This window comes from Drosophila tropicalis, unplaced genomic scaffold (genome assembly GCF_018151085.1).
Source record: "Drosophila tropicalis isolate 14030-0801.00 unplaced genomic scaffold, ASM1815108v1 contig_443, whole genome shotgun sequence".
NCBI lineage: Eukaryota > Metazoa > Arthropoda > Insecta > Diptera > Drosophilidae > Drosophila > Drosophila tropicalis.
This window is the reverse complement of record NW_027172907.1, coordinates 2,636,392-2,657,239: the sequence shown is the minus strand read 5'-3', so window position 1 is coordinate 2,657,239 and position 20,848 is coordinate 2,636,392. Positions and strand designations below refer to the sequence as shown.

At 39.3% G+C, this 20,848-nt stretch overlaps 1 protein-coding gene across 1 annotated transcript; it reads left to right on the top strand.

The window, feature by feature from the left end:
* The first annotated feature begins 1,374 nt into the window (after nucleotides 1-1,374).
* Nucleotides 1,375-20,090, top strand: LOC137574206 (uncharacterized). Its single transcript, XM_068286372.1, has 4 exons — nucleotides 1,375-1,473; nucleotides 2,124-2,342; nucleotides 15,471-16,588; nucleotides 16,680-20,090. Exons 2-4 carry the CDS (start codon nucleotides 2,255-2,257, stop codon nucleotides 20,073-20,075), a joined length of 4,602 nt encoding a protein of 1,533 aa, XP_068142473.1. The 5' UTR covers nucleotides 1,375-1,473; nucleotides 2,124-2,254; the 3' UTR covers nucleotides 20,076-20,090.
* The last annotated feature ends 758 nt before the right edge of the window (nucleotides 20,091-20,848 follow it).

The window sequence follows — 20,848 nt, the reverse complement described above, 5'->3', positions numbered from 1 at the left end:
AAAATGAGGAATATAAAAAAAAATAAAAAACCAACATCAAAAAACTAAAACAAAAAGCCAGAAAGGACGAAATAGACGAGAAAAAAATTTGAATATTTCGTGCTAAAGGCATATTTGATTTCCCATTCGTCTTTTTTTGGTTTTCGTTTTTTGTTTTCAGTTTTGTTTGTAATTTAAAAAAGAAATGCGAAAACTATGCCTTGTCATTTCCGGCCTGGATTTTCTTAGTTTTTTTTTTTTTTTTTTTTTAGTTAAGTAAGGGGAAGAGGTTGGGGAGGGCAAAGTCGTTATTTGGAGGGGGAATTAACAAGCCGCACGCAGGTTACGCCTTTGCAATGATATTTCTCTTTTTGTTTGTCATAAAAACTTGCTCAAAAATCATTAACAATAAACAAACACATACATATATACATAGAAAGAAAATAAAATATTGAAGTTAACCCAGTTTTTTGTAGGGACTTTTTCCTTCAAAGCATTTTACTGGCAATTCCAATCATGTGGTTTAGCGGTACATGGTTTCACTCCATCCCCTGCTGCGCTGCTGGACTATATCTCAATTATGCTTAGGGGGGATGGGATGGGAAGTGGTGTGGGTGTGGGTGGGGGTGGAGACGATTGGTAGGGGTAGGTGGCAGAAGGGAGCGTGTTGCACCATAAACGATGATTGTTTTATCAGAGACTTGGCCGATAAAGTGTATTAAAAAAAAAAAACCCCACACACACACACAAACACTCCTCTGTAAAATTTACTCTCTCGCTCAATCTCAACTACGCATGTCCTGTGAGTCGAGTGTTTGTGTCTGTGTGTGTGTGTGTGTGTGTTGGCGAATCCATCAAGTGGGCGCGCTGTATACATATAATTATGGCAAATATTTTAAAACTTTTGTATATAGTCAAAAATATGATCAAAATTATGTTAAATAAATGTATTAAAAATATTTGCCTAAAAGTAGGCAATACATTTGGAGTTATCACCATTTGGCTTAAAGGATCAAGCTGAGAGATGGATATAGCAACATACATATATATATATATATATATATAGATTTACCTAGTTAACACATGTCCGCAACCCTGCCGCCTGTCTCAATCCCCATCCCCCCTCCTAACGCCCCCGCATCGAAAGTAAACAAAATAGCAACAGAGCGTCTGTACATTTTATGTTGTTGTTGTTGTGTTTTTTTGGGGGTAGGGGGTTGGTTTGGTGGTTGGTTTAGTTTTTTTTTTTTTTTTTTGGTTGGTTGGTTGTTGGCTCTCTTGTTCGTTTTGCTCTCAACCTGTATGCCAGAGTAACAGAGTGTGTGTGTGTGTGGGTGTGCATCCTTTTGAGTTTCGTTGGACAAGAAACTGAAAAACTCAAATCAGTCTACAGAAAACGCGTACGTGGTGCAGAAGTAGCCGCGCGTGGCTACCACAACGTCGTGCTAGACTTTGTCGGTATGATAAATAAGTGAAACGCCCTGTACAAGTTCTGTAAGTTTCTTCACAACCAAAAAAAAAAAAAAAAAAACAAAAAAAAAAAAAAAAAAAAAAAACAAAACGTATAAATGAAAATTACAATTTCGTCATCTCTAACAATAACCACGAATCAAAATTCAAATGCAAATGTCAAGAAAAATAAAATAATACCATAAAATCCAATAAAAATAAACAACAAACAAAAGCAAAAAAAATGAAGTAAAACGTGTTTTCTGCTGTTTTTTCTGTGTGAAATCGAAGTGAGCCAAAAAGAAAAGCGAAAGAATATCAAGGATTTGTAAGCCTAAATGAAACTCCTCGCAGGATGCAAAGAAAAAGAAGAAAAGAAAAAAGAAAAGTGTGAAAAAGAAAATATGCAAAATTTTTATAATATATAAAATTTTCAAAACGCTGTGCTAAAATAATAACTATACACAAACACACACACACACATGCACCCATACACCCATACACACACACACACACACACACACATATATATATATATATATATCATATATATATAAATTGAAATGAAGTGCTTTAAATGTTAACATAAAAACAAAACAAAAAACCAAAATAAACATTTATATATATATGTTTGTATATATATATATAGCTGTATATATATAATGAGAGAACTTCTTTGATAATTTTGATACTAGCCAAAAACAAAAAAAGCCATAAACAATCCAGTATAATAATTATTAACAGCCGCATAATAATAATAATAATAATAACATTAATTATAAATAAAATAACTAAATACTGTGCACAATCAAACGAATTTACGTTCATGGTTAATGAAAATGTTTCGCGTTTATTTTCATATAAGTTTTTGTATAGGATTATTAACGATGATGATCTCTCTGGCCAGAGACATTGTGAGTGAATTTTCTTCCCTCCTCCCTCCAAAAAACTATATACATTTTGACAAATGCTAATAAAAACAAACTCGAAACTCAAAATGATTGGCTTATAAACTAAATTAACTTAAAAATTGGCTTACAAAACAATTACAAAAATTGGCAAAACGCTTGAAAATGCTTTTTCTTCTTTAAAGACGTTAATTTCCAGCTAAAATGAAATTGAAATCAATTCAAAATTAAAAATTGGCTATAACAAACACAAAATAAATATGCAGAAATTGACGGATTGTTGTATATATCTATATATAAACAAAAACAAATATACCTACATATATATAGTCCTTAGAAAATTGCCATACTTATTTATCATTTAATATCATCACCCACGAAAACAATTGCCCCATGCTCCAAATATATATATATATAATCATAGTTGAATCTAGGATTGTTAAATAGGGAATAACTTTGCCCCTAAAAATATGCAATAGATTGCAAAAGTATTCAAATTAATAACATTTCGATTATCTCCAAACAATCTTTGCTTTAAGGATTATATTTAATTCAATTCTTTTCCTTCTTAGCAAATGTTTTGCATACTTTTGGGGTGGGGGCAAAGTTTCCTCCTTTTTTACAGCCCCAAGTTCGTTCTATGTCTATCCAAACAAATGCATGTACATATAGAGGGTAGGTATCCTCTTTTAAATTGGTAAATCAATGTGCCGAAAACCTTTTTTTTTTTTGTTTTCGATGGGGAATAGACTATAGACCTTTTAATGATAGTAAAGATGTATTAGTACAGATTAGTTCAACATGTAGAGTCTTCAAGTTTGTCAAAAGGGTAGTGTAAGGGGGGAAATCTCCTTGGAATTACCAAAAAATCTACATTCCTTTAGTTCAATTTGATCATTTACATAGCTAGATCGAGGCGTCTTTAGTTTAGAATGAATCTGAAAAGTCAGTTCTCTCTCTTTTCCAAAAAGAGGGTTCTGAGTTTAGTGATCTACTTTAGATATTTTTTGTAGGAAAGTAGAATCAATTCCAGATAAGTTTTAAATGAAAAATTAAACATTATGGATGGGAATTATTCCTTAATACACAATCCTTTCCATTATCTATGATGTAACTTTCCGGGGGGAAACAGGACAACAACAAGAGTATTACAAGTATTTCATTATGGTAATAGGAATAATTTTACCCATATTCAGGAGCTGAACGAAGTTTCTATATTTCTAATATTATAATCTTCTTCTTTGTAAATTTTGATCTCAAGATGGTTAATATCGAACATTTTTAATTTTAATCATAACAATAAGAACTTTGGATATGAAATACTAATACTTTAGAAAGGCAAAACAAAGAATTAAAAGTTTCTTTCGATTTCAAAAAAGTTACTTAAAAACAGAAATGATTATAAATCCAATTACATAAATTTATCCGCCAAATTTTGAAAATAAATCTTTTTAAGTAAACAATTTAAGTTTACAGAATCTTAGACGCGTTTTTTTTTTTTTTTTTAAATTTATATCCATTAGAAGTCAAATTAGATAATATCTTGGACTATATATATAACATTCTAAAGGAAATGTCATTTTTATGTGGAATATTTTCGAAATTCTTCTTTATATATGTTTCGAACGATTTTAATGAATGAATTGTAATGGTAGCCATGAAAGCTTTCTATGTGTGTTTGTGTGTGTGTGTGTGTGTGTGTACTTTTTCAGATTTTTTTTAAGTACCCAAGGCCACAAAGTCCGAAATGACAATGTGCACTTTGATATTGTCATGACGCGTACACAGACACACACACACATTCACACAAATTAACTTATGAAATTTAATTGGAATAATAAATTCTGTGTGCTTTTCTTTTTTATTAAACAAAATACACACACACACACACAGATTAGAGAGAGAGAATGGTAGATATAGAGAGGATGAAGGGGACGAGATACATACATACATGTCTGATATATATGTCATAAACTTTTATTAATAATGAAAACTGTACTAAAAATGGACGGGGCAATTTATTAAAAAGTCTCATTAGCCTTCTGACACTCATACCAAAGCGATATATCTATATGTATGTGTGTGTGTGTGTGTGTGTGTGAGTTTTATCACACAATACGCATACGCCACGAGATCCCTACGGGTGCTAATAATGTGGAAAAATAATAACGTAGAAAAAAAACACACACACTCACACACACACACACACTCACTAAAATGGTTAGAAAAACTGCGATAAAGTAAAAAATTTTTGATATCAACACACAAATGATTAAAGAGGAAAATATATACTATATACATATTGAGGAGGGGTTGGATGGGGACTAACAATTTTTATGACCAGGGTAGGCAGGCAGTAGGCAGATGTAGGGTGCAGGAGTTGTCTGTGTCTGTGTGTGTGTGTGTGTTTTTAGTGCCATTGGAGATTAAGTATTTTTAATGCGAACTGCGACTGCGACTCTGACAATAAAAAATATTTATATATATGTACATACATAAATGTTATAGGTATATATAATATCGCAAAAAAATTTCAGTCAGCAATATCAATTTCCATATGTGTGAGTGGTGCATCTGTCCCACAGACAGACCAGAGCGAGAGAGAGTGCGACACTGAGAGAAATCAACAATCAATGTGTTTTGATTTGATCTCAATAATAATAGTACACTGTGAGAAAATGTATGGCAAACTTGTTTCTTTAGCTTTTCGCTTGAAATTTGTTAAATGTTTATTACTATTCGTTGCACTTTACGTTTTTTCTCTCGGTGTAGTTCATATTATGTGTAAGTTCACTTTGCCATGTGCTGTTTGAACAATATTTATTCGCTTTTGTATGAAAATCAATAAATTCTCTACAATTTTTTTTCTCATTTCTTCTCTGTGGCTGGCGCTGGGGCTGGGGGGATGGCACTGTAAGAGGAATAGAGGGGGGTATTGGAAGGGGCAGCTCATTATTAATATTTTCCTTTTTAACATTTTATATGCCTTTTGATATTGTATTTGGTTTCGCACACACACACACACACACACACATATATAGATCTGCAAAGGGCTGCTTCAGTGTTTCTCTATTACGTCTAACCTCGTCTTTATTCTCATACTTATGCGCTACTACTTCTTAAGCATTCGGCCAATATAATATTTGCTTTTAAATATTTTGATACACACACACACACACACAGAGTGATTCGAAGAGGATACTCACCCAAAGGCAGGCATTTTCTCATAAAAATTTCGTTGCCAAATAAGACCAAGTAGCTCCAAGACCTTCCCCGTCTTAACCCCCTTTACACACAGACACATACAAAAGGGAAAACGAGAGAAAGAGAGAGATGGTGAGCGAGAGTGAGAGAGAGAGAGTGAGTGGGGGGTAAAAGTAACCCGCAGGCATATCGCAAAAACTTTGTGCCCAGAAAAATAAAGTAAAGTAAAATAAAGGATGTGCCATGACGACCAAGAAACGAGAACCAAGGACCCAAGACCCCAAGACCTGACTGTAACTGGAAAATAATATTTCTTTCTTTTCTTTTTCCCTTTATTTTTTTGTCGTTCGTCCTTTTATTTTTTTTTTCTTGCCGTTGCTTGTGTTGTTGTTGTTGTTGTTGTTGTTGTTGCTCTGTCTTACTTTTGCGTTTTTCTTTTGAGTGTCAGAAATGGAAAAGAAAATAATTTGATGGTTTCATAAAGTTGCTTTGGTTGTGTGTGTGTGTGTGTGTGTGTGTGATAAAATTGCAAACTTCCCCCTCAACAATGCCCGAGTATGTATAATATATATATGTATGTGTATGTATGTCTCCCTCTGTGTGTTTGTGTGTGTGTGCAGGAGACGAAAGCATAGAAGCGAAAAATTTATGGAATTTTTTTTTGTTCTGCGCTTCTGTGAAAATTTTTCTTCTATAGATTTCTTGAAAATATTGCTGCATACTTTTTGGGGTGGCTTGGCCACGGTGAAAGGCGAAAAATACGTAGAGAAGTGTGAGGAGAGGAGAGAAGAGTAAAGACACTAGACGAGACGAGACGCGACGAGATGCTAGATAAGATTGCGAATGCGACTTGGGACTCGGACATACGATAATTATTATAATGCCGATAATGAGAATGACCATAATGATGATGACACACACACATACATACATATTGTATACATATGTATACATATAGTATAAGATGGGATAGCCCCGCGCAAGTTTGGCATTACGCAAAAACTTTTGCTCAAAATACACTTGCATTATTATAAAAATGATTATTATTTCCATCTTCCTCTACTCAAACACACTCACACACACACACAGACACGGAGAGAAATAAATAGCTTGGCTTATGTACGTATGTATGTACATATATACCATTTGTCCTTGTGTCTGTGTGTGTGTGTGTGTGCTTCATTATTAATTTTTCTCGTATTTTTTTCATATTTTTCGTATTTTTATTTTATCATGCCCTCACACACACACACACACACATGGGCACTGGGGGGTGGAACTCACACACACACACACACAGGCATATACATATATACACACACTTACTCATTTTAGTTTATTGTACAAATAATATTTGATAGAAAAGAAAATTTTAGTGCACGAAAGAGATGGAAATACTAGTTGAGTTGGCTTCTTGTTAGCTTTTGCCTTTGGCTTTTCTATATTGCGAAGGAGTGGGGGATAGAGGGGCTGATGGGGTGGTGTAGGCTTTACGATGGAGGGCCAAGGGGTAAGGGGAAAATTAATTTTTCACTTCATTCGCCATGCGCCAAAGAGATGTGAAAGTGAAAATGAGAAACAACCAAAAAGAAGAAAAAAAAAAAAAACTATATACATCCTATATTATATATATATATATATATATATATATTAAATTGAAAGGCAAATCGAATACAAGTATGGGTAGTGCTCATTAGAGACGAGAGAGTGTTTTTGTCTCTATGTGTGTGTGTGTGTGTGTGTGAGTGCTCGTTCATTGGTTTCTAATGAGATTTCTTACTAATGAGCATTGTACATAGAAATTCGAAATGTTTCCTTACAAATTTCTTTTGTTTTTAGTCCTTTTTTTTGGGGGTTTTTTTTTGGTAAAGGGACAACAACAATGTATGTCAAAAGTTCTCACAATCTCTCGTTAAAGTTGAACTAAATATACATATATTCACAATCTATATAGAAATCAAAGGAGATCATCTGATTCTGATTACATTATTTATTGTCCTTTTTGAATTTTACAAGAGATTTTTGAAATATTTTTTGTCTTAAATCTGAACTTGGCATTTATTTTCATTAGTTGAAGATTGTTCGTCAAGGCAAAAGGCAAAAACCAAAAAAACATTTATGAAAACAAAAATCTTATTAAATGTAAGTAGGAAGGATTTTTAGCCATAAGAAAAGCAATTTTAGATCCAAAAGGGAAATTGAGGTAAAGAGAAGGAAAGTTGGGGAAAAATCAGGCAAAGGTGGAGAGGGAAAGAGTAAGGGCTGATGATGGTTAGGGGAAAGTAATCCATCAAGTATTTGTTGTAATAGGAATAAATACGTTTAACAAACAAAACCTCACGAAATTCGGTTAGTTCTTAAAATCAATTTGTCGCACACATTTGGCCCTTAACAACCCAACCCCAACCCCAACCCCCCAACACCACACACCCGCCCTCGCACAAGACCCTTTAGAGAGTGAGAGGGGTTGATTTAGAGTTTGATGGTTCGTTGGTTACTACTGCCCCGCCCCCTCCCTCTCCCATTCATCAGGCATTGTATGTCCCTTTAATTTTTCAGCCAAATGCATAATTTCAATTTGATTTTCAACAAGAATATTAATTGCAATAAAAGTGTGGCATATGGGCGCGGCATTGTCAATCATAAGCTAGCCCAGAGTTTTCTATATAATTATATTTTGTGAAAGTGAGAGTGAAAGGGAGTGCGACGACGAGGAGGAGGGGAGGTGGGTGGTGAGTAGGCTGATGATTGAGTTTGAGTCATTTGCATGTCTCGGTCGCATTGCGTGTTGCGGCAGGCGTTCAAAATGGGCGGTAGATTGTTGTTTTAAAGTTGATAATGATTATTTTTACTGAAGGAACGAGAAAGCGAGAGTGAGAGAGAGAGAGAGAGAGATAAGGGTGAGGGAGGGTAAAGAGTTAGAACCATTTGTGGGTTTTGTTTACGTTTCGAGTGCACACACGTGTGCGGATGAAGGACATGCGCCTACAATTTGGTGTGGAAGAGGAGGTGTAACTGTGTGTGTGTGAAAGTGAAAGTGCCGGCAAAGTCGTCGTGTCGGCGTCATCGTCACACTGGACATGCCGACATGTGAAAGTGAAAGTCAATAGCAAACCTTGACCACTAGACGTGCAACACACACACACACACGCACACACACTCATATAGAGAGACACACAACATTCGAATCCCGAACACATACAACTGCCGACCAATGAGTTTTAAATGTTGCTGCTGGTTGGCACATTTTGTTCGCCTGGTCGTTCGTTCAACCGGCGATTTCAACTATACACACACGCACACCGGGACACACATATGGCATACACACACACACTCTACAACTGACTCTCTGGGATTCTCGCAATTGCCGGCTTGCTTCTCATGAGAGATGATGTCCAAATGCGCAGACTCAAAACGCAACTGGACGCAATGCGTAGGGCAGGACAACACGAGTATAAACAGGACAGGACAGGACAGGACAGTTATATCCTTGGAGACGACAACTTCTTTGCCAAGTCACTTTCACTTTCCCCCTTCGTATGAAGATGCCACTGGGTGAATGGATAGATGGATGGGATGAATGGGTGGGGGGCATCACAAGTGTCTGTATATACATATATCCTGTAAAGTCAAAATCAATCTGTGAAAATAAACACTTTGTTGTTGTTTTCGTTGTTCTTGCTGCTGCTGGTTTAACCATTTCCCAGGGGAAGAATTTAGATACCACAAAAACTGAAAAAAAAAAAAAACAAAACAAAACCAAACAAAGCGTAAGAAGAAAACGATATGAGGAAAAGAAATTGATAGAACGTGCCGCTTTCTAGTTAAAGGATATAAGAAAAGAGCATGGGTAAAGCAAGTCACTTTCTGTCTCAAAATAGAATCTTTTAGTATCTTTAGTTATAAGGGTAAAATTCAAGTAAGGGACTTTCCCTTCCCCCCATTCTAAAGACTTACCTTGAAAAACTGCAGAGTCTAGTCCTTAAACTAGCAACATTTTTCCAAAAACTCATCTTCCGCAAGTTCAAAAATAAGGTTAGTCAGAGGACGAAAGGATACGTTTTCATATATGTACCTATATACATTCATGATCAGCGGGCTTTGCAGAGTCCAAATAACTTCACGATCTTAATTGGATTGAAATGAAAATTGTTTTCAAGCTTTTTATAACCCAATTGAGAACTTTGACAGTTTGTTGGATCCGATCCAGCTATCGAAATAAAGAAGAATCTTTTAGGCTTATTTCTCATACCATGAAAAAATCTTTAAAAATATTTATTTACTCTTCTCATCTTTGTGAGAGAACTTAAAAATATTCAATACAAATCAATCAAAACACATTCAAAGTGAAACAATTTGTACACAATTGTAAAAGGTAGTAAAAAATTGCTCAGATGTTTGTATAGCATGGAGAAAGTATGAATGAATATATATTCTTGTTCCGTATGGAATATTGAGTCTATTTAGCTATGCCCTTTGTGTTCATATTAGCTTCACGCTCTCAATGTGAAATTTAATTGCATAATTAAGATCAAGTAGGCCAAAGATGATAAGGGAAATATTCTGTCTGCCCTTGTTTTTTGATGTATGTAAATCTCAAGGGCAACAAGTAAATCTTTGAAGACAACGAACCACATCGACCTTTCTTCCTTTCCCTTCGTCCTTGTCTAATCTGATCAGTGTCAATTTTACAGAACGATCAACCTCAAACCAAATGCTATTGAAAGTCAATTACGTTCCGGCCTCTTTAAGGGCCAATTAGATGAGGGTTACCTTGTCTCAAGTAGAAGTCGGTGAGATCATAAAGATGTGACAAGATGATGTTGATAATGATGATGATGAGATTGAGCTGAAGACCGGGGTACGGGTCTGGGTCTGGGTGTGGGTCTGAGTGTCTGGGCATATGAGGGTTGCAACAAAAAAAAAAAAACGAAAAACTATTGTGGCTTGTCAGAGAGACCTTTGCGAAAGCAATGCAACATGCCATGTAACATTCAAAAAATTATAATAATAAAAATATAACCAACTGACTTGACTGCTGCTGCTGGTCGCTCTGTTGTCCTGGTTCTCCTCCTCCTCCTCCTTGTTCTGCTACTGCTCAGCCAGCAACCTCAACAACAACTGAAACGACTCCCGACTCCAACTCTGAGCAGTGGCAAAACTACAAGGCAGGCACAAAGGGAAAAAAAGGGAGGGTATGGCACAGAGAGTGGGGTGAGAAGAGGGGCGAGGGCGAGAGGGGAAAAAAACAAATTGAAAAACTATCGAACAATGATAAATTGGCACGAGAGGCCAGGAAAAAGTCGACGTCGACGAAGTTGTCGCTGCTTTTAAATACATATACACAATATGAGCGTATGTGTGTGTGTGTGTGTGTGTGTGCATATGTGTGGTGTGTGGTGGTTACTAAAAATTTGAAAAAAGGGGCGGAGCAATAATGGTTTTCCGAGCAGAGGCCGTTGCTCAGTTGTCGCCGTCGCGTTGCTTTTCTCTATTGTATTTGATTTTTCTCTATTTTTTTTTAAGGGAAATTCTATGATTTTTGATATTTTGGGGTGTTTTATTGAGGTTTTTTTTTTTGGTTGTGAAAAAATATCATGATATGGGTAACGTGTGTGTGTCTGTGTGTGTGTGTGTGTGCATTGATGGAAAAACTATTAAATGTTCAGTACAAAGAGGGGGTAGCTGTGTGTGTGTGTGTGTGTGATTTTAGTATCAATGTTATTACTGTGTTTTGATTTTGCGCTCGTAACTGTTTCCATTTGGGGATTTTACAGTTGTTTTTTTCACAGTTTTTACGCTGCGTCATGCGACAGTTGACAACGAACGAGCCACTTGGCAGGACACAGCGGAGGCATTAAGTGCGCATGTGCCGATCACTCGAGAAACCATCAAAGCGACGGCGCGACAATACGACACTACGACTAAAAAAAATCAAATCCGCGACAAAACGAAAACAAAGACGACGAAAGACTCCGAAGTCCTTTTTCCTTTTTCGTTTGTTTTTTTGTTTTGTGGTTTTTTTAAGTGCATTTACAACATAAGACGAAAGTGTTAAGAACAACAACTAAAATTTAATGAGTATGTTTAATTTTTCAAGGGAAATTACTTAATTAAGACTCTCTTCTTTGTTGTTTTTGATCAGTGCTTGTTAGAAAATGAAAAGGATCAAAGAGTTTAAAAGTATAGTGAAAGCTTGGTAAGATATTTATGACATCCAGTGACAGGACACACACACACACACACGATCGTAGCGTATAAGATGAAAGGATCAGTGAAAGATCGTACAAAAGTTTTCAAGTTTTAAAGTTCATTACAGAAAGTCTGTCAAGCAATGGCTAGATTTTCAAAAGATTTTCTTTCATTCTTTGACAAAGGGTCTGAAGCAATTGAAAGTTAATATCCCGACTCAAAAAGGATTAAAGAAACAATCTTATTAAAGTAAAGATTGTAACGAAATGACTGTGAAGATCCTCAAAACACGTTCATACCACTTGAGGATCTGCCAATGCATAGAAGGGATCTCCTAATACCATGGACGTTATCAGGGTGGGGGAAAAAGTGTTTAGGGATCAGGACATCTCTCGATCATTTAAATTATATTCATCCTTTTTTGAGTATCTACCTTGACCAAGTATCAATAATGTGTACATTTATCTTGACTATAAAGTAAATTCTTCTGAAATTTCCCCTATTCGAATAACTTCATTGAGGTTCGTGTATGGATATGAAAACCTTTATGTTTGTATTGAATATTTCTTTAAGAGGATATGAATTCCTTTTAATTTTATTTATTCGACTGATTTTCAAAATATTAATAGATTTTAATGATATTCAATCGATATTTAGTTCTATTTGATTTGGGTTCAACTGAAGAAGGCTTTATATAACTTGTTCCATCTATGCCTATAATAAATATTATTATTATTATTATAAGTATAGGATATAATAATCAACGTAACTATACTTTACAAGCACTGGCAACTAATGCCTTTGGCTTAGATGAAAACTACATCCATACTCTAGCCTGGGGGATTCGAACCCGGGTCCTCGTTGTTCAGTTGCCCAAATGCCTGGACAACTCATCTACCGAGGACTGCAATATAAATATAATTTTCAGTAACCTCTAAAAGTAGGATTCAAAATGATCTCAAGTTGGCTTATTCGAAGGATCACGAGTCTGAAGAAAAGTGTCGAAAACTTTGTTAGTGAAATTACTGATATATATCTCTCTGATTTTAATTGGATAGACTGAAAGTAGGCAATTAGTTTCAAGTCCTTCTATACATATGTATATAAAGATGCTTGGTGTGTGTGTGTGTGTAAGAGTAAGAGATAGGTATATGGTTTGTCTGTTTACACTCTGTTGCCATTTTCATTTAGAACATTTTTCTTATACATGCAACACCCCAAAAATACCCCACCCACATCCCCCCCCCACACACACACACACACACACACACACACAGACACAAAGACAAGTAGTAGGCAAGAAGGAGAAGAAAAAAAATCAAATAAAATAACATCAAACTACCTTAGGCTTTATAAAAATCCCAACCAAATACAGCAACCAGAGACCACCCACACCCCACACCGCACACCCTGCCCCCTCCATACATACATACATACATATATTTACAAACACACACACACACAGATACATTGAATGAGAAATGCGCACATCCTGGCAGGCATTTTTGCTTAACTCCTCCAAAAAGTACAAGACCCACACAGAGGAGGGGGAGAAGCATGATGGTGGGGTGGCGGGAGGTAGGAGGATTGCAGAAATTGTATAAAAGGAAAGTCAACAGCAACAAGAGGAAAATCTACGAGAACCAATTTCCAACCATGGAAACTTAATTTATGTCTGCAGCATAGTTGAGAATATTTTTCTTTTCTGTTTTTCGAGAAAAATAGGAAGAAAGAGGAAAAAAAAAAAAACAGCAAGAAGAAAATTTCGGTTTATTTCGACATTTTTTTTTTTTTTTTTTTTTTTTGGCTTGCCTCACGGCCGTTGCCTGGTTGCTTGGCCCCTTTCCCACAAAACTCCACCCACTCCACTCCACCCGCCCCCTTTCCATCTCTCTTGCTCCACTATGCCTTGTCGCCCTTCCATTTGTCGTTCCCCCCTTTTACTCTTGGTCTTCCTTTACTATATTGGCTTTCCTTCCTCTTTTTTTTTTTTTTTTTTTTTTGTTTCTTCCTTTTTTTGCTGTTTTCTTGAGAATCAAATTTATTTTACCAAGTCATGTTGAAGAAAATTTTTATAAGTTTTATGCTCAGCTCAAGTGATGGGTGGGGGGAAGGATAGAAGAGGAGAGGCCCGAATGTTTCTGGGGGGGAGGGACACGGGGACTGGTAAATATTACAGTGGGCGGTTGTCAGGATATATATGTATATATATTCTTTCTCTCTCACCCACTCTCTGTATGGGTGTGTGTGTGTGTGTGTGTGTGTGAGGCGCAAAAAGTTTGTGTGTGCCACACACAAAATAAGCAAAATTTGTATTCCTTAAATCGGATGACTTTGTATAAATTTTCGTGTGCGCCCTGGCAATGGGGTTGTAAGTGTGTGTGTGTGTGTGAGTGTGGGTAGGTGTGTGTGTGTGTGTAAGTGTGTGTGCATGGCAGCTGGGCGCATAGCAAACAAAAAGTTTTTTTTCTATACATGTTGGACACACACACACACACACACACACACACAGAGATATACATATGTATATGTATTTGTGTATATAATGGAAAAATTTTTCATAGAATTTGCACAAAAATGAAAAAGTGTAGCTAGAAAAGCTAGAAGAAGAATGAGGAGGAGGAGGAGGAGGAGGAGGGGAAGGAGAGAGAAACAAGTGTAGGGAGAATGATGGAAAAGCAGCAGCAGAGAAATGAAATTAAGCTCATAAGGAAATGAGACACAAATACCATAAGTGCGTGTGTGTGTGTGTGTGTTTGTGTGTGTTAGTTGAAGGAAAAACATTTCTCGCAGGATTCTTCTTCAAGGGTCTCTGGCCAAATAAAATTGAATGGAATTTGGCAAGCTTTTTCTCATTTTTCTCATTTTATTTTTTTTTTTTTTTTTTTTTTGCCATTTTCATTTTCTTAGTTGTTGTTTTTGTTGTTCTTGTGGTACATACTGGTTTTTATATATATATTACACATAATACAATTTAAGCCCCAAGCTATATATTAGTTACACTGAAAGAAATTCCCACCAATCTTTTGTCTCTTGTATGGTCTAGAACTGAAAGAACTGCATCAACAATTAAGTTGAAATCTCTATTTAAACCAATTTACATCCTTCTCCTTCTATCCTTATGTATATATAGAAAACATGTTGAAATTTTCCAATTTTTTTCTTGGCAGAAACTTCTTTATCTAGTAAAATCAGGAATTACGAAAAAGTAGCCTCAGGATTCAATTCGACTTAGTTTGGTTTTACATTAAATAGTCTCTTATCATCTTTCATTAAAACTCTCAAAGGACGAGAATCAAACTTAAGGGGGTTAGAAATTGTTAGAATTAACTAAAAGGGAGAGGGTCTAAGTTAATTGTAAGTTTAGAAATATCTCCTCTATACATGCATTTGTTGGCACAACAAAAACAAATACAGTAGAATCCAGTTATAACGACTCTTCAGGGACCGACCATTTTCGTCTTTATATCCGGAAGACCTACTAACCGGAGACCCTTTCATATAAGTTTGTATTGGAACCAACCAATCACTCATCGATCTATAGTCGTTATAACCGGACTCTACTGTATATATGTACATACATATATTTGTATATACACTTTAATTTAGTTAGTTACGCTTAGCATGGTCCCAAATGAAGTAAAGTGAAAACCCTTTTGGGGCTTCCTTTATTTTTTGTATTTGTGCATTGTCATTGATTTGTTGTTTCTTTTGCCTCCCCCATTTCATCTAATATAGTAATATCATCCAAAATGGCTGCTTCTATATATGCTACCCCACCGCCAGATCTGAGTAGCGAGGACACTGCTCTTTCCGATGTATCCAATTCATCGACACTTAACACAAATCGTGGCAACAACATCAACAACAATACGACACAAGAAGCCTCAGCAGCAGCAGAAGCAGCAGCAGCAACAGCAACAACAACGACACCAACAGCCGGAACAACAACAACAACTACTACTATAACAACAACAACAACAACAACACCAACAGGAGCGAGGGAAACAACCGAAGAGTCGAAAACTGAAGACACAGACATTGGAGCCATGTCACCCAATCAACAATTGGATAAAGAGACGGAAACCGAGCTAGAAGAGTCAAAAGTCACAGCGGGAAGCAACACAAATGAGTCGCTGGACGATGGCGACAATGAAACGGGAACGGGAACGGGAATGGGAATGGCAATGGGAATGGGCGTGGGAGTGAGAGTGGGTGCTGGATCTGGTCAGCAGGAGGCCAATGCCATGGCGGCAATGGCTGTGGCAGCAAATGCAGCAGCCATGCAGCTGCAGCTGCTGGAAGCCCTCAATGATGCGGCCAAAAAGCGACGCAAACAACACAATCCCAGTCGTCTGGATGCCTTGAATTTGAGTGGTGGTGAAAGTAATATACCCACTGGCATGGACATAGATGGAGTGGATGATGCGGAAGCGGATGCTGGTGAAGATTATGAAGAGAAGCTATCGAAAATGTTTCTACCCAAGTCCATAGAACAGTTGAAAGAGACATTCGAACTGCTGCAGCATCAGCAGCAAAAGCAGCAACGTGAATCCGACGAGGAGCAGGAGTTAGATGAGCAGCAGGACCAAGACCAGGACATATCACAATCTCAGGCGGAGGGCAAAAAGAATGATGAGAATGCAACCATTAGACAGAATCCGTATCAGACATTCTGCAAGGAATGTGGCGAGAATTTTGAAACAGAATTCAAGCTAAGTCTACACATGCTGCAGGATCATGGCAATCAGGATCAAGAGGGTAATGAAATTGAGCCCATGGATTTCTTGGCCTCAATCAAAGTGAAGCTGGAACGGGAGACAGACAGTCCGCAGCAGCAGCTGCAGCAGCAGCACCACCATCAATCACGTGGCCATCATCAAGAGGGAGCAACAGTTGCAACAGTCACAACAGTCGCATCAGCAACAGCAACAAATGCATCCATCGGACCTAACTAATGGTCATGCCAAGGAGCAGGAACTTTGGTTCAATGCCATGTCACAGCAGCAGGCAGGAGGACATCCTGGCTTCCCCTTTGGCCCTGATGCAGCAGCAGCTGCTGCCGCCTTGGGAGTGGGCCATGGTGGCTACCTTCCACTATTGGGCATGCCCGGTTTTCCCGGTGTCGATGGCTTGAATCGTCCGCCATTGCGTATCTTCAATCCGGAGGCCTATTGCGAGCTCTGCAACAAGGAGTTCTGCAACAAGTATTTCCTTAAAACCCACAAGGCCAATAAGCATGGCATCTTTGATCCAGTAGGTGATGGCATCTCCTCCTCCACCCCCAATCCCGGCAGCATCATCAACAACAACAATAATAATAATAATAACAATAATAGTACAAATACCATTAACAATAACAATGGAAACCCAGCGTCTTTGATGTTTCAAATGCCGCCACGTGAGATTGGAGCTTCAGCTGCCATACCAAAGCCCGAGCAGCAACAGGCAGGTCCAGGATCTGGATCATCAGCTGCTGTCGCCCCACCGTCAGCTTCAGTTCATTGCGATATCTGTTCAAAACGTTTCACCAATGTCTTTGCCATGCGACGTCATCGGGCCAAGCAGCACGATCAACAGCAGCAGCAGCAGGTGATAGCAGCCGATTCCACGGGACCAGCAACAGCCGCCCCATCACAATCATCATCCTCGTTAGCACAAAACACATTGCAATCACAGCGGGATAGTCCCAACGAAGCGCTTATCAAGCAGGAAGAGATGTCCGAGATGAAACCATTGAAATTGCCCGAAGGCTTTCGTGAGGACTTCACTGTGGAGCAGGAGGATATGAGTTTTGCTCCAACGCCCAGAAAAATGTCATCGCATTTGCATCAGCAGGCACGTGACTCCAATTTCAGTCCGGATAAGCTACGTCGTTTGGGTGTCCAGTGTCCTGAATTCTTTTGCGAGATCTGCTTCAAAGAGTATGCCAATCGTTATTTTTTGCGTACCCACAAATGGAAACGTCATGGGATATTTGTACCTCCGGAGGAGTCGGCAGCTTCGAATGCTGGCAAGGACTTAGAGCTGCCTCCACCGCAAATCAATTCTTGGCCCTTTATGCCACTTAATTTGATGTTGGCCAAGGCAGCAGCTGCCAGCATGGAACAGAATGACATGGAGCAGGATGGCAAGGATCATCTGGAGCAGGAACAGCAGCCCAGCAAGCGTATCAAATTGGAGCCACTCAACGATAGCTACGACGACGAGAAGACAAACGGAGGAGTAGGAGGAGGAGGAGCAGCAGCAGCAGCAGCAGCTAATCCCTCCTCTGTGGTTGGGCTACAGAATTTACAGAAGCTTCAATCGATGCTGCAGCAGCTCAACGATTTCAATGGCAAACGACCACTGCCCTGTCATCTGTGTGGCCGCGAACTGGAGCATCAGTATGCCCTGCGAGCTCACCTGATGACCGAGCATGCCGGGCAAATGCAATTACCCCTGCCATTGGGACAAATACCCCTGGTGGCTGGAGAGCCACCCCATCCGCTGGCCGCCATGTATGGCCAGTCGCTGCCCAAACTATCCCCAGGAGGATCAGTCGCGGATGTGGGCCCAATGCCCATTGCCCCATCTCCCACCAATGAGCTGCGCTGTCAGCCCTGCGAACGTGACTTCTCCAGTCCACAGGAATTCAAGCAACATATCGCCGAAATGCATTTGACACGCTCCGGATCTCTGATGCCCGGCGGTGGGGAGGGTTTCTTTACGCCCGCCGACACACGTCCCGCCCTACCGCCGGCCGGGGTTGTTCCAGCAGCGCCAGCCAATCGTCCAGCCTACACCATCACGCCGACCAGCAGCTACTGCGAGATCTGCAACAAGGAGCTATGCAACAAATACTTCATGAAGACCCACATGCAACGCATGCATGGCATTGAGATCGAGAATGGGGCACAGATTGGCGGCGTTGTGTGCAACATATGCAACAAGGAGCTGTGCAGCAAGTATTTCCTGCGTGTCCACAAGCACAATACGCATGGCATTGTCGAAGAGGGATCTCCCCTGCCTCAGCCACGTGGACAGAACGGCGTGAAAATGGAAGCAGCTGCAGCAGCAGCCCAGCAGCAGCAACAACAACAGCAGCAGCAGCAACAACAACAACAGCAGCAACAACTCTTGGAGCGGGAACACAATCTCTCGCCATCAAACACAGGAGCCGGCCAGGGCGATGGCCCTGGTGAGATTTGTCCTCTATGCGCACGACAATTCCGTAGTTTCAAATGGCTACGCTCCCATCTGATAAACGAACACGGTCCAGCTGGCCTAGAGAAGCTCAGGGACATGGAGCCCTCATCCCTGGCCGTTCTGTCGAATTCGGCATCCAACAATTCCAATCATTCCAGCAAGCCAAATAGCCCCACGCTCAAGATACCCAATGGCCATGCGGCGGCTCCGGTTACACCAGCTGCAGCAGCTGGAGTTTCAGCTGGAGCAACTGCACCCAATTTGGCTCAGGCTCTACAGAATCTAAATGCGCAGCATTTGTTTGGACAAATGCAACAGCAATTGCCCAAAGGCTTGCCCTTACCCGGACTCCCCAACATGTTTGCTGGAGCCGAGCAGCAAACGCAGCGATTCAAGGACTACCAGTGCTCCCTGTGTCCCTTCACGACACCCTACTATGCTTTCCTCTTTATCCATGAGCGTTCGCACGCCTTGCTCAACAACGGCGGGGCATCTGCTGAGACATCTGAGAATAATCCCCCATCGACGCCAGCCAGCTCCAGTTCGGTAGCAGGAGCAGCAGCAGCGGCGGCAGCGACAGTTGCAGCGGACATGCCAAACGTCAAGTCCTCATCATCATCATCATCTTCTTCAGCGAATTCAACAAAGTCGAAAAGTAAATCAAGTAAATCGGCTCTAAATAACGATACGATGATGATGATGGATCATGCGCTGGATGTGCCCACCAATTTAAGCATCAATTCCCATTCCCAGAAGGCCAACTCGCCCATACAATCGCCGAAAGCCCATTCGAGATCACCCAAGAATCGATCGACCTCATCTTCTTCCCCGAACTCATCGCCGCCCAAGGGCAATACACCGAATGGCCTGGTCCTGGCAGCAGCGGCTGCATCGTTGGCCACATTTCAACAGCGTTCGGCGGCCACCTCACCCTTCGAGGATTGCAATCAGCTGGCCAATGGCAGCGGCAAGCCGGTCTCCTATGCCCAGCCCGAGAAGACAGAGGAAGCATATCAAATGCAGGCCTTTCATCTGCAACCAGTCGATGCCGAAGCTGAGATACATTTTGCTCCAGCTCTGGTGTATTTACCAGTGCGCGGAGGTCGTCCAACGGAATCGTCGGCCATCATTAGCTTTAGGCTAACGCCGGCTTAAAGTCCCGATACCCTACCCCCAAAACACCTCCCCCCTCACACACACACACACACAAGGAACACCCATATAACCCCTATATGAAATGAATGAAAGCAACATTTGATGTACAGTGTTGCCAGCGTAAGTGAATAATCCCTTAACCCTGCACCCCCCACCCCCCCACCAAGATCCACCACAAAACGACACCCGAAAACTCCATCTCAAGAGAATCCTCCATTTAACTAAGTATATACATATATATAGTAAGAAATAGTGGAACTACAAAAGACTGAGTGCGCATATTAGTTGAGCTCATTATTAAACAAAAACTAAACAAAACTAAAACTAAAAACTAAAAAATTATATACTTAACCTTAAAGCATAAAACAAAAGCATCAAATAACAATGAAAAGAAACTAAAATCTGAATTGGTTTTATGTCCAACATGGAACTAAACGAAACAAATTATAATAATCCATATAACTGAACAATAACAAGTCCGTTTTAGCTGGCAACACTGGCCAATACCCACCCCTAAATCCCCCTCCCCTCACCCCACCGTTCCACCACCCCCTTCCTACTTCCAAAACACACACTCACCCACACACACACACATGAAAACAAAAAACAATTTTTTTTTTTTTTCATAAACAAAAATGAATCAAAATCAAAAATATAATATAATATATATACATAAACATACATACATATATCTCTCTAGTGATTAAATATCAAAGTTCCTATGCGTAAATGGTAAATATATCGTAAATGAAAATGTCAGAGAGGAAAAACCA